The sequence below is a fragment of the Melozone crissalis genome, unplaced genomic scaffold, assembly GCF_028551555.1.
Source record: "Melozone crissalis strain CALT ecotype California unplaced genomic scaffold, PUWL_Pcris_2 ptg000036l_1, whole genome shotgun sequence".
Classification (NCBI taxonomy): Eukaryota; Metazoa; Chordata; class Aves; order Passeriformes; family Passerellidae; genus Melozone; species Melozone crissalis.
This window is the reverse complement of record NW_026535814.1, coordinates 11,869,968-11,885,352: the sequence shown is the minus strand read 5'-3', so window position 1 is coordinate 11,885,352 and position 15,385 is coordinate 11,869,968. Positions and strand designations below refer to the sequence as shown.

Here is a 15,385-nt window from a genome sequence, read left to right as displayed (position 1 = left end):
CATAATTGGTATTCTACTGACTATAAGAAAATATAATGTGAAGTCCATCCAAAGCATCCCTATGCTGCTGATTAAGAGCTATTGCCTATCCCCATTATCAGTTATAATTTTACTACCTGCTGAAATAGCTGTTATAAAACAACCTCCGGGTCAGAAAATTACAGATGCTATTCAGACACTGCTTTAACATTATTTTTCATTGTTTCTGAATTAAGAAGAAAAATTTCCAGCTGAGAAGGGGTACTCAAGAAATTTACCTGAGAGGGAGAAAATAAACATCATTAAGGGGAAAAAAATACTTCAGCCACAAACTTTTATTCTTCTTCCCAATTCTATTAAAAGTGAAGTCTGAGCACTCACTAGTTTTGTCTTCTCACAAGACATTCAAAGTGTGAAAGGGGTCTCCCATCACACCTCTAATACTTCTTTTGATTGCATGGTGGACACACATGCAAACAAGCCATGAGAGACACTTCTGAAGACCAAAAGGCCAATTCCAAACTGTTTTCTCAGAACTGACAGAAACTGGTTATGTATAAGTCAGAATCCATAAAGCAACATGAAAGAAACAAACCAGCCTCTGTGGATGTTAAATGGGTCAGTTTCACTTACCACAAGCTATTAACCCATCTATATAATGCTGTATGTTTTCTTGCTCTGTGTAAGCTGTCACTGCTGTTAGCTGCCCCTAGCTCTCACTGTTCACAGCCTCACATCAGCTCCCTTTATGTGACAACTTATTTTTCATCTGGATCTGGTTCACATCACAGCCATGAGTTGGTCCAAGAAAGTTTGGGCAAAGGACTGACCAACTAGTGGCAGCACAGGATTATATCAGCCTTTAACAAATATTGGGAGTGCTATGCAGGATTTGAGTTCTTAGGCAGGATGAACAACCCTCAAAAGCAAAGTGCTTATTTCTCTCCAAAACAGCTCAACTCTTTTTTTTTTAATATAGTGTTTTATATACCAATATACATATTTTCTGCCCCTGATTTCCCCTTTACCTGAATCCATATCGATTCATTGGTGGGTCCTGGAGCAGTCAGATTTTCTAGATCCCCTGTTCTGTCATACTGAAATATTGTGCCTGCCACTTTGTATTCACCATTCCACTGGATGATAAAGCCTCCATTCAGGTAGTATTTTTCTGGGTCTTTGCTTCGCATAGCAAGGAAATTTCCTGATTCTGTAACTTCCATGACTTTGATTCCCCTTGCACCTTTTGGAATTAGCCCAATATCAACATATCCTAAGAGACAAGAAAAATTAACGGAGGTGAACAATAGAAATGTCACTGCATTTCACTTATTTGTAAGATGATAAAAACTACAGCTTTGCTTGAAAAAAGACACAAATGTTCTGTCACAGAGCTTGTATTTCAGTTTGTTAATAGTGTGACTTTCCAAGTCAAGGTTTCTAGTATCAGTTGGGGAATAGAGTTTAGGCAATGCCAGTGGCATTTAGAAGGGATGTGGAGGTGAATGACTTTCATGTGCCAGGGGAAATTTACTCCACACATGGGCATCAACATTTCCATAACTATGCCCGAGGGCTCTGGTATACTGTAATCTGGAGAAATGCCAGGGAGTTCCTGCAAGTTAACAGCCTTTGTTGGGGAAGGTTTTTTTCAATTTACAAAGAACATTTTCATCTGTACACAATGTACAGGTGTGCACAGAATTCCATGTACCTTCTCTTAAGGCATTTAAGTTCTCTGCGATTGTTTGCCCTACAACAACAAGAATAACAAACTAATTTTATTCAAATGCCTCAAATTACGACTATAAATTCAGCACTTTTTTGTAAATTACCAATCTTCATAACAAAGTTCAAGGGCTCTTCATGGATAGTTATTTGTTCAGGGATTTTTGGTTTGTGTGTTAAGAATGACCCAAAGCATCTATTACAGAATTCTGTTCACATCACAGGCAATATGTGATGTCAGATTCTGAGCTTCTCACCTTACAGGAAGCTGCTATTGTTGTTGCTACTAAATTGTAAAAATAGGAAGTTCACATAGATACTTGAACATGAACACAGGTAGCTTTCTTGTTATTGCCCCTAGCTGAGCTCCAGAAATTAGATGGATAACATTGTTACAAGCTGGTGCACTGGGAGCGTGAGCTGCATTTTGTGCTGGTTTACTTCAAGACTGGAACATGAGTTCCCCAGTTCTCATCACACCTTTCTGAGGTCATGAATTAAATTCTGAGAGTCACATCCTGTTCACCTTTCTGGTGAAATGAGCTTTTCACCTTTGATTACTCACTCACATGAGTGAGATAAACCACACTGGGCATGCTAAGCAATCTTCAGTATCAATGTTCTTCTCCCACCAGAACTATTTATGTGCTGTACAACAACCTGGAGCTGTAAGTAAGTGCCCAAGAGTCTTCAACATCTGATTTTCTCTGCAGCTCTTTTGTGGTGTAATAAATAGTGGTTAAAATATCCTATGCTGCTTGTGGTGCAAAACAGAATCTGTCTACTTCAGGTCTTTCCTAATTAGATTGATAATATATAACCATATATTTGGATTTCCAATGATTGATGTTTAAGAAGGAAGATTTTCTGAATGTTACCTTCTGCAAGTCTCCTTGACTGACTGGAAACTGAAACATTTTTTTCTAAATGAATCAGTTTTTTCTAAGTGAATGAAGTAAGAAAATCTGGAAGCTCACTTCTGTTATTCAGGAAATCAGTGATCTAGGTCTGTTGTAAGTAGCCAAGTCTAATGATTTTCCCAAATGTTATAGTCATTCAGTGGAGAGAAGACATGTTACAAACATAGTGTGTGATTATGTAACTAAAGGCTTGATCAGAAGGCATACTTACAACCAGGAAAAATAAACACAGCATGGAAAGTCTTAATTATGTCACATCCTGGCAGCTTGGCTTTGAAATGTTGGTGTCCTTTTACAGTAGGGTTGAGTTGGTTGGTTTATTTTTCTATTTAATTAGAATAACATTTGTTCAAAACGCAAAGCATCAAAACTGTAAGGCAATTTGTATTCTATTGCAACACAAAAACTTGCATATCCTTTCAAGATTTTGCATAGTTATTTTTGTCTGAATCACCTGCTGCTGCTCATAAACCTTATTTTAAAGGTTTTAAAATATTTTAAAGTATTGCAACTCTCTGGTAAGGGAAGTTACCATTCATTCAGTATATCATCTTCTGCCTTCTCCCTGACCCTCCCCACCAGCTAAATTACTTCCTGATTTCCCAGAGCCTCTTGCTGATTCCCAATAAACATTATCTGATTTTGAAAGGAAAGCTAATCAGCAGCAAGCTTTTGAGCTTGTCACACAACATGATAAATTTTTGTTTTAAAATTCTGTGGATGAACATTATGGAATTGTTCCTGGTTATGTGGTTTCATTTGATAAGGATCTAGAGATCCAAGATTCAATAACAGTAAAACTGTCAGCTGTCTTACCTACACTGGGCTCATTAAATCCTGGAGCAACCTTATTGTGGGTGCTTCTGCACACCTGTGAACTGGCAACCCTCAGATGCTATTAATCCTTCCCTTTTTAATTAAAATTAAATCTATATCCTCCCAAAACAGACATGAACAAATTAATGAAACCTTTGCTGTATGCAGAGCTGTACAAAGACTGAAGAACTTGTTTTTCCTTTCCAACTTCAGTGAGAAAATAATAGTTTTATTCAGGCCATCAGCACAGCATTGCAGATCAAACGATGACCAGATCTGACTACGCACAGAGCATGCATTTTTTTCTGGCAGAAGCATGATTCACTGATAACACGATAACACTGATTCACTGATTGACATGGTAACACTCAGTTACAATTTCCCCTGCAGATGATCCCTCAGTTTTCAACAAGAAGCACTTTCAATCATTTTTACGTAGAGAAATGACTTCAGCAACGGAAGAATTTAAAGGAGGAATCCAAATTACCAAATCCTTCGCTTTGATTAAACATCATCTTCACTGTACGACAAGCAGAGCCATCTCCCAGGCAAACTCCACACTGGTCTTCTGTTGCGTTGGAATTTATCTCATAATCACAGCCAACAGCCTAGAAGGAAAAAACAGCGTCAGAATAAATGCAGCCTCCACAATGAAGTACTCAGAGCTCATCTATCACTGTGCTTCTGAGTAGGGATGTAGTATATATCCTCTATAGTGTACTACACCAAGGTGAAAAACAAACCAACAAACAACAACCATCACCATGTCACAAAACATACAGCAGTGACCAGTCACTTGAGACACAAATGTGCCACACAAATGGCTTCATTATCTGGGACTGGCCACTGTATCTAGGATTTGTGTCTGCTTCCTCATGTCATAGAGCCATCCACAGGTTCCTGGGAATGCAATGCAGAAACAGAACTGAAATCTTTGCCAGCTTTTTGTGGCCATCTCACAGCAAAGAACCTCTGCTACAGTCAACCCCCCTGGCAAAGAGAAACTCTTCAGTAAGCATGACGCTTTACATCAATGACTCTCCAGCTTGCCAGCATAGGGGCATGGGTCCAGATACAGTGGGTCAAGTGGGTTAAGTTCTAGTAAAAACTAATTTTCCAGTTTATACTTGCTATAGGAAGAAAGTCAGACTAAAATGTATTCATCCTGAGTCAGGAAAAAACTTCCTTGCCCAACCCAAAAATTCTGTGCTCTAATGTCTTTAAATTTCAACAGAATTTGCATTTGGTTTCAGTATTTTTTTTCCTGCCCCTCTTCAAAAACAGGCAGGATTGCAGAACACAGCATAAAGTCCAACACTTAGTGTTTAATAGCACCTAAGATACCTGGAGGCCTGTGATAGAGATGAATAGCCAGAAGCTTGGTTGTATGTCAAGGTTTGGTCTTGGTTTGAGATAGGGGATACAATATCATAAAGTCACCCCAAAACATGTTTTCTCAGCTGATTTTTCTCAAAATAAGCTTTCAGGTGCTATACCTGCCAACCTGTCTAACACCCTCTTGATGTATGAAAATCTGATATATGAACCTCTTTTGACATTGATCTTATTTCCCCTTCACTACATCAGCAACTGTATATTTCTGCAGGATTCTGACAGGAAAATCCATCTATTAGACTAACCTAGGTATACAGAATCTTGCATCCCCTAGTGCTTTTTTATCATTTTCAGCTTAAGAAATACCTGAACATTTGTCTAAATGCCAATGAATTTAATGAACAATTAGAGAAACTGTGAGAAACAGAAGCAAGGAAAGGCCTCAAACTACAGATGGTGCCAAACTGCATCACTTAAAAGAAGGCTCCAAAAAAAGAGATGCATCCATCACTTACTGCCAATTCATATCCAGCACCTTTCACACCAGCTCTGTAAAGTCACACCATGTCAAAGGTTCTGCGGCAGCCTTGGCTTCTCCCTCCTTTCAGCAAAGGCCACTTTCAAAAAATGAAATATTTGTAATGTCTTGCACACACACAGATCCTGGCACCAAGGACCACACTTATGAGCAGTACAGAAGGTTACAGAGATAACAATATGTTAGCAAGGCGACGAACTTTTTGCCTCCCAGTATGCAGCTATTTGAACAGGGGTGGATTTAATCTACTATTCAGAATACACAGATGCCACCGCTACACAAACAGGATGTTTCTTTATCTTTCCAGGAATTCAGATCTGTCTCTTCACCAGTTTATCTTTAACACTTCCTAATAATTTAGAGAGGCTGAAGTGCTGCTGTTTTCTCAGTGATGCATTCCACAGTACATCTACTGTACTCTTAGTACATCTGTTAATCATCTGCAAACAGGGAAGTCATACTTATCTGGCTCTTTATTAGACCGAAGAAATGACACTCTAGAAAGTCATTAAATTTGAAGTTTATTTTCTATACTATGCACATATATCCTTGAACAGAAAGGTGGGGAAAGTCTGAAGATGGAACTCTTGCGCTTTGTGCTTTCCCATTAGAAAACACGATTAATGGCTGCTGGGAGCTTGTATTTTGAACTTCTCTAAAAATTACTTGTCTTCAAATTGTATATTTTTGCCAAATTATCATTTTCTGGTAGAAAATTCATGTTTTGGAAAAGGTTTCTGTCCTTTATTTACTGTGCATTCTTGTTTGAGAGCCTGCACACAGAATTAATTTATCTATTTCACACTGTCAATCAGATACTTTGAAATGAACATCACCGAGCATATTTCCCTTCCAAGTACTGTGGGGTGTAAAAAACCCCAAGGGTTTAACTAATTAGTTCTGATTAGAACAGCTGCAGCCCTGGCTCTAACTGAGATGGCAGCAATACAGCATCATCCCTTCCCTGCCTTTGGGATTGGCAAATCTGTGCTTCTGCATGGGCTGTACTCCATCAGCTCAGACCTTTCCCATTTGACCATTTCCTTTACCAACAGATCTATGGCATCAAAATATGGCATTACTGTGATGTGGTGGGAATCCCTTTGTCCCTTCCAGTAACAGCATCAGAAGTTTGTATTTCACTGTTCTCCTGATATATGAAACAGTTTGTATCTGATCAGACATGAGCCTTACCTATACATGCAACATTCCTACACATTCCTGGGGTTTTGGAATACTCAAGAATGAGGTAGGGCAAACAATTTATTCTGGTATAATAAATAAATAAAGCCTTTGCTTTACTCCTCAGCCCTGGGGTGCTGCTGATGCTGCCATGACCTTCACATATAACAGCAGGGTCTCATCTTACAAAGCCATTAAAAACCATCACAAAGCAATATTCTCATGTCTCAGAATAAACAGCATTCATTTGCTCCAGATACTTTAATTTCCATGAACTTTAATTTCCAGACCATGTTTTCCTTTATTACTCCAGTGAATACCGCATAATTTTTGCCATCCATTAGAATAATTTCAAGATGTGTCATTCTTCTTTTTACTTGCTTTCCTCATTATTCTTACTCTTGTGGATGCATTTTCTAAACATGCCTCAAACTTTCCACAAGATCAATATGACCCATTAATGGGCACTTGCAGTCCAGAACTAGATGATATTTGAGATCCATTCCAACCTGAAGCATGCTATGACTCCATGATGAATTTCTGACAAGCAGTTGCTAAAGGGGTTCTGGAGACTAATGCAGGTTATAAAGCAGGAAATAATATCAGCAGCAATTAGGCTCTGATTTTTTTTTTACCCACATATGTCCTTGTGCACCCTTTGCCTGTCAACCATGCTGTGTTACAGGAACCACTGTGTGCCATGGCATGGGCATCACAACTTAGCATCCCTCCCTGCAGCCCTTTGCCATTGTCCCACCCCTCCCTGCTGCACTGTGCCATTGTCCCACTCTCCAAGAGCCCTTTCTAATGCATCTGAGATCAGCTTTGTTTCTGGTCACAGCACACAGTGCAGAGGCAGATGCAATGACCTGAACTGCCCGGCTGAATTACAGGAAGGAGAAACAATTTATTTCCTGCTGCTCAGTGACTAAAGGGAAAACAGCCAGAAATATTGGCCTTTTTCCATTTCCAGAGGGAGAGGCTTTTGTGTCAGATTGGCAGTGGGGGGCAGATACAAAAAGTCCTTGCTGACACTGAAGGGTATGGCTTTGAAGGGCACTGCTTGAATATCCATCATGTGAATGCTATACTGAACTTTAAGGTCTTCCCTCCTCCTGTCTCCCCCACTAAGTCTTCAAATAAAGAAATCATGTTTACTTCATGTTGGCCATGACATTGCCTTGAAGAGAGAGAAATGTGTCCTGATGTCGGTAATTTATCTTGTAATTTATCTATGTGGGTCTGAATCAAATGTCCTGATGGACCAGCAATGGGAGGAGAAAGCTGAACCGTAGTGCGAAGTGGTGAAGTTGCTGCATAAAAATCCAAGCTGTGTAATCTGCTTTTCAGAAAGAGAAAATAATGGTTCCTTCCCTGCTACACAGCTGTGTAATTCTCCAGTACAATGTCAGTCTCTCACAATCACAACTGTGAATTACCACAGATTTGCATGACTGAAGGTCACTTAGGCCTATCAAAATTCTGTGCAGGAGATGAATGGCTGCTAGAAACATCACAGATGTTTCCAGATCCTCCACCCTCACCATCTGCACATTCCAGTGCAAAGAACATGTAAGCCTTCACTTTTAGAGGATGTGATGGCTTGTACCTAATCAAAAATCCCCATTATCAGTGCTAAACAACCATACTCTGGTGGCAGTATCTTCACTCATTAACACTGGGGGAACAACTGACTCACCTCATAAGAAATAAGAGTTGTGAGAATGAATACAGTTGTGATGTATAATTTAAGCACAGGAATATAGGCTATGTGCTTTAAAGATCTCCCAAATAAAAGGGGGAAAATGACAATTGAAAAATGAGTGCTAAAGGCATACAGTAAAAAATAAAATAGTCATAGTATAGCTTGATGATTTGAGATTAAATTATTGACAGATCTTATCAGATCTCCTGACAGAACTTTTCTTCTGTGTAAGGTCAGCATTGAGAAAGGACCCAGCTACTTTATAGGCCAGGCCTTCAAATGAGTTAACAATTTTAACTTGTCTTTGATTCCACAAGTTCTAAAGGAATACCATGCAAACAACACCTCACTTTAAGCCTTCCTTCAGCACTGATGCATGGGCAGCACTTCCAAAAAATTAGGAGATACAGGATAAATTAAAAGGACCAAGTGAATCAGTAGTCTGTCTGTACTTACTTCTCACTTGAAGATGCACATTGTGGCTTTGTCAGGCCAGCTAGGAAAGGACCCAGTATACCTCTCATGGCTAAAATGAAGCATCTCAATCCACATTTAGCCATTAAAGAAAGACTAGTTTCTCTGATAGCTCTGAACAAATTCATGACAAACTGCAAAATCAGACTAAAATCAGATTAATTTAGAAGATGAAATTATTTTTTGGATCTATCTATCTTGTTTTGACATACTCAGTAGGAAAACTCTGAACTCACTTGAGAAAAAATAGCTACTCTACATGCCAATCACATGCGAGCAATTTAGACAGTGGATCTAATATCTTATTAATTTAATATTTTTCTCAATTTCAGACCAAAGTGAAGTGTTATTTTAGTACTCAGGACAAATGTGAAGTGCTCTTGTGAGATACAATTCTGAAAACCAGAATAGTGCTTTAACACTTGTGAATGTCTTTTCCACATAATTAGCAACATGTTGCAATCAAACTACAGCAATGAGGTGCCAGACTAATTATACTAAACCCATTTCCAGATTTATTCTTCAGGACCGGTAATGTATCTATTGTGTTTAGCTAGCTGGAATCAAACACCAGCAAATTAGATGAAGATATAGGAAAAAGCTTCTCCTCAGGTTTTGTGCTGGGTACCTATTTCAGATGAAAGCATCCTACCCTTCAATACTGTGAGCTATTTGTGTTACCTATTCATCATTTGGTCTCATTTTGCATGGCTATATTGTTCATTCTGTGATCCTGACTCCAAATGAATCTGTTTGCCGTGAGATGTGAAGCAGCAGTCACCATGTGCAACGCTGACAGCATCTTGGAGGGAATTTCTCAGAAACACTTTGGATCCACAGAATTGTTAATACTGAAGAGTATCTGGGCTCTACAAACTGCAGTTAGATTAGCTTCTCTTTCACCTCTGATCTCCCAGTTTGGATAAATTGAGTCTTGCTATCTCTAAAACAGGTATAAATCTGAACTGCCACAGGCAAGGTTTCAATACAGAAAGCATATGGAAACTAAAACTAATCACAGTGACCCCAGTCCAACTGGGCTGGAAATCAGAGAATGAATGTTTCACAAGGACAGCCTTTCTGAGTTTGGTAACTGGTCTCTCCCAAGTGAAGGTCAAAAGCACTGCTATGGTATGCAATATCTACTATATGTTTCAATATGCTAAAGATTTTATTCATTCTGGCTTGAACCATTCAAAGCCATCATAGTTCAAGGGCCCCTTCTGACCCTCAGCTAAGTTAAGCAGCATCTCTTCACTGTGAGCTTGATCAAGGTCTTGGTAACCTTTCATAAATGCAAGCATTGCAACGATAGCTTAAAATACATCTTTTATTACTGGTCTCTGATGCACTGTCATTCTAACAAAATAAGAAGTTTAAAAAGAGGGTGTACCAACATCTATTAAAAATGTGAATTTTTCATCACTAGAAATCTTTAAGAAAAGAATGTGAAAAATGTCAAAAAAGTAATATAATTTTTAAAGGGACGAAACAGACAACTTCTTGAAGCCCCTTCCAGCTGCATTTTTATACAATTAAGTGGCTTGGGGCATACAGCTCCCATACCAGATAAGCAAATGCAGTTTCCACAAGCCACATTCTTGCTTCCAAAGATGCTAAAAGCAAAAAAGCTATTAGGCTTCAAGGAGGTACAGAACAAACCCCCAATCTGAAGAAATAAACCACAGATGTAAATATATCCTCTACAAGAAAAGCACTCATTTTATTTATAAGAAAGTGACTAAAAGCAATGCTAAGATTGTGGAGGCTACAGAATTTACAGAATACTCCTTCAAATGCCATACAGACACACACATCATCCTGGAAATCTGCTACCAACACAAAGAATAGGCAGCCATCATTATACTTATTCTTCCATGCACAATATTATTGAGCCATATACACTGTGTCTGCCCATTATCCCACTGTATAAGATTATTCAATTCAATGTTGTAAACTAAATTAATTTTTACTGCCCTCAACTGCAAAGTCCTATCAAAAGACAGCTCAGAACAGCTAAGCCTGTATAGTTAAACCACATTTTCATAAAAAAACCCACAGACAGTGGTGACACCAGTTACAACCCTAAAGCTACAATACTTTGTGAAAACTTCCAATCAAAACCAGCTTTTCTTGAACTGATGTTTTAAAATAGTGGGAAAAAAACCAGAGGATTTAAAAGGCACCAAAAGTAATCAGCAGTCAGTCAAATAGACTCATTAAAAAGGTGGAAATTTCACTTATGTCTACTTTGAAAGCTTTTGCTATAAACTCATTATAAAAATGTGATAAAATTGAGTACTTGGCCTTGATCCTATCAAAAAAATGGCTAAGCATTTTGCCATAGAATTAAATTGAAGAGAAAGAAACATGCAAACATACCCAATACCTTACACATGCCATTAATACAGATATCTCGGCTGTGCCTTCCCTCAAAGCAAGGAGTGCCATCAGTGACTGCATCAAGCATCTTCTCTGAAAAATGGCCATCTACTGGGCGGCAGTGGAGCTCACAGGGGTTTGCTGAAAGGGAAACAGAACACTCAGACAACATGCCAGCATGACACTGAAGTGCAGTGCACAGGGTCTTTGCTGAGCCATTTGCTCACTTTCCCTGCCATCTGCCAGAACTGGCAGAACTGGAAGAATTGAGCAGAGCCAGGGTGACACAGGCCTGATAAACAGCACTTGAGGATTTGTGGGAAGCAGCTGTAGGCTGCTCCCCTCACACCTATATGTGCTCTCTGTCACTGCTGAGTGAGGCTGCAATGAGGCCACCGGCTGTGATGGAGAAAGGGATGGGAAACCAGCAAATCCAGCTGCCACTAGAGAAGGGGTGAGATCACCAAGGAGACTGACAGGAAAGTTTTCCATCAGCTAGTTACTGAGTAATTTCAGAGGTAATTTAAACTTTCCATCACTGCTGTCAGCCTCTCTCAGAGAGCAGTCAGCTGCCTGCTTCTGATCTTACGTGTCATTCATCATTTTCATCTATCTGTTGGCACTTAATAAATAATTTCAAACGTTTTTTTTCCTGCGTGACAACTTATGAAATATGGATGATATTGCAAGTCTGACAGACTCAGGCTGTTTTCAGACAGATGTCCCACAGAAGCAACAGGGAAGAGAAAAGCTGTAGCAAGAGCAACAAGTGGCCTCTGAAACAAGATTTTCTGTGATTGATCAGGGCCTTAATCTATTACATCTACGGAGTAAGAAGAGCCAAACACCAACGTCCCTGCCTCACAGACACTGGCCTTTGTGAATGGGAAATCTTAAAGCTGAGACATCTGAGAGACAAAGGACACAAGTCTGATAAATAAATTGTGTGCATGGAAGATGAGTTAGAGCTGAAATTAGGGTCAAAGCAAGGACTGACATAATCCCTGGACTTGTAACACTCTCTGAAAACTCGGCAGCAGAACCAGAACCATCTGCCTGAATTAAAAATCACCCACTACCATATTAATGAAGGACACCAACACAAGACTTGTCTTCAGGTTTTGGTCTATTCAAAGACCCTAGTCTCATCCAGCATTAAAGCAACTTGTTCATGCCCAGCAATGAAATGCTTTGCTGAGAAAAGCAGTGGGCCTTAAACCCACCAGTCAGCAGTGACTTCAAGGCACCATTATTTAATAATTTTAAAACTTTGTGCTGCAGAGGTGCTAATGCTGAGTGAGTTTTATCCTGTGCCTGACAGAGTTGACAGAAGTTGCTGCCTTGGTCTCAGGGATGCAGGATAGCTATAAGCATTCCACATCCTGGTTGATGGATTTATTTTTATCTTTTCCTCCTCTGCTGCCTTTGTTTGTGCCATGGAAAGGACTGTGTTTGAAGAAATGTTTGGTATGAGAGAAATGCCATCTTCCAATAATGCAAATAAACTAACTAATTTCCAACAAAAGGATTTATCCTTTTGAAGGAGGAAAATTTGCTCTCATTACCAACATACACAACACTACACAGTGCACAAAGGTTTGGGCAGCACCAACATACACATAACACCACACAGTGCACAAAGGTGACTGCAACTCTTCCCCTCAAAGTTCTTCCAGATCAAGAACTGAATCCTGCAAAGCCTGAGCTTTGGTACTGTGAATTTCACTTGTGTAAACAGAAACACTGCAGAACTGGGAACAAAAAACAAATTTGAAAAAAAAAAACAAAAACAAAAAAACCCACCAGAACAGTAAAGGAAATTGAAAACCTTAATGAAGGCTTTTTTCCCCCTCTTGTCAGCAGAGCTAAAGTGGCATCTCAGGTCTGTCACCAATGTGAGCTTCTGGCTTCTCAAACAAAAATAGCTTCACAAAGTGCCACAGTGATGAGACCCAGAGCACACGCATGGACCATGGTTATACAACTGGTGGAATTCCAGCTGATGTGAATTGTGTTCAAGAATATCAGTGGAGGTGGAGATAAAAAAGTTCTTCAGGCAAGAACATAAAGTTTGTAATGCTCACCAACCCTCAGCCCCTCTCTGAAAGCTGCCAGCCATAACTCCCACCAGTTGCTTTGATAAGAGCTGTCATGGTAAACAATACAAGTGATTTTAATTCTGTCTGCAGAATTCCTTTTATGGCAGTGTGATTAAAGTGATTACTTTAGTGCTCTAAATTTTGCTTCACCTTGCCTACTTTCTCAATGTAGCACTTTTCTACACAAAGCACAATATGTTTATGACAAGGAGAATCCTACAATTCCAGGTACTCTGTTACCTGCTCAGATAGATTTTACAGAATGCCATTTCAGCTTTTGCATTGTTCCTAATGAAAAATGTCAAACAGAAGTTTGGTATCTGTACCTTTTCATCGCTGTGTGTTGACAAAACAAGCAATCTCATTTCAGAAATCACCAAACAAGAAGAAGCAGACAGTGCTGACATACTCCTGCCATAATTATGGTGCTGTAAATCTATAACTCAGAATCAGTTTTTAAAGAAAAATAACTCCCTTACTAAGTTAAAATAAAATGAAAAAAAAAAAACCAAACAAATTGTCATACTTGCAAATGCTTTCTAAGTATGAAAGCTTTCCTGTTTTTCCTGATTGTGTTAACTGATGTAAAATTAGACCTAACCCACAAATTTTTACTGTTTTTCATTCTATATGTATTTTATGAAGACCCTCTGGAAATTATAGGGTATTTACTTCTTCACCTAAAACTCTGCTATTTATTTCATTTTTCATCTGCAGAAAGGCTGGTTAGGCTACCAATGAGGAAATTACACTGGCACTGTATTTGGTATTTAAACTATCTAAAATTATTTATTTATCTACCTATCATTATTATTTATTATGGTTGAGCTCAGGCATCTTGGCTCTGTTTTTATAGGGTCATAAATAAACTGCATCAGAATCAGCCAATAACCTCCAAAACAATATTTTAATACTTTTTTCATAGAACAGTTACCTAATATTTTAAACACTAAGCAGATACCAAACTCACACACCAGGGAAAAAAATATGTTTCCTGAAATGGTAGAATTGCATTGAGTTCAGCCTTTTTTCTTATTTCAGACCCAAAAATCTAAAAAGATTTAACTCAGATGAATAGGAGCACTTGTTGTTCAGAAGGAGCTCATTAAAGCAGCTGGTTCAGTTACTTCAGCAAGTTCAATTAAATCATGATAAGATTTTAACAAAAAGTCTGTAATTCTTGTAACTTTTAGGCCAAAATATACATAAATTCCTGCAACCCAGCACATGCATGAAATATTATATCCAATCTGTGAGCACTCAGCAACGACCACGTGCCTCCACCAGCTCAGGGGTACACAAGCTAAACACTCCTTCAATGTTCCATGGAGTAGCTGGCATTTAACTCACTCCTAGTTTTCCTTTCTAGAGCAAAACTTGCTTTGCTCAATCTGTGTTCTTCAAATCACAGAATCGTAGAATCTTTTGGACTGGAAGAAGTCTTAAGGATCATCCAACCCCCCTGCCATGGGCAGTGACATCTTCCATTACACCTTAGTGCTCAAAGTCCTGTCCAAACCTGGTGTTGAAAACTACCAAGGATGGGGCACCCATTGCTTCTCTGGGCAACTTGTGCCTCACCACCCTCACTGTAAAGATTTTTCTTCCTTATATCTAATCTAAACCTGCCCTCTGTCAGTTTAAAGCCATTCCCCTATGTCCTATCTCTACTAATCCTTGTAAAAAGTCCCTCTCAGTGACCTCCTGACTTCGATGTGGCTCTCCTGTCAACCTTCTTTAGTCTGGCTGCATCCCTCTGCCAGTGCCTTGCTCCAAGCTGGACGTAAGATCTTAGAGGAAGTGCCATCAACAACCAGCAGGCCAGAAAAATTACAATCTGGTTTTTTATGTGGTGTCCACATCTTACACCTGCTGCTGACTTGACCAGAGAAATTATCAATTCCCTAATATACAGAAGATGAAATGGAATCCCAAGCCACAGAGTCCCCTTACGGGCCCAGTGACTTATCTGTAATCAGAAAGAAGCAAATCAGCAAAGTTGAGTAAAAGTCCTGAAATTTGGGCATGTCATATTTTTCCCCTCTGTATATTATTAAAAAGTTCAGATTCACCAAGTGTAAACAGAACAACATGAAGATAAGTAGAAAGGAAGATATTTCCTTCCCAATTTAAATTTGTTTACCTTACAGCTGATTCCCATGAGTTCACATGCAGGAGGGATCCAGCTTAACCTGACTAAGAAGGATGTGATTAACGTGCCTGTCAG

The 15,385-nt window shown here is 39.1% G+C and overlaps 1 protein-coding gene across 1 annotated transcript in view; it reads right to left on the bottom strand.

The window, feature by feature from the left end:
* ADAMTS12 (ADAM metallopeptidase with thrombospondin type 1 motif 12) overlaps positions 1–15,385 on the bottom strand; it is a 140,956-nt gene that overhangs the window by 31,537 nt on the left and 94,034 nt on the right. Inside the window, exons 13-15 of the mRNA XM_054283474.1 lie at positions 11,067–11,200; positions 3,931–4,051; positions 1,008–1,252 (exon numbers count right to left, since the gene is read on the bottom strand). Of these exons, the coding sequence (XP_054139449.1) occupies positions 1,008–1,252; positions 3,931–4,051; positions 11,067–11,200 (500 nt within the window). The remainder of the gene's footprint in view (positions 1–1,007; positions 1,253–3,930; positions 4,052–11,066; positions 11,201–15,385) is intronic.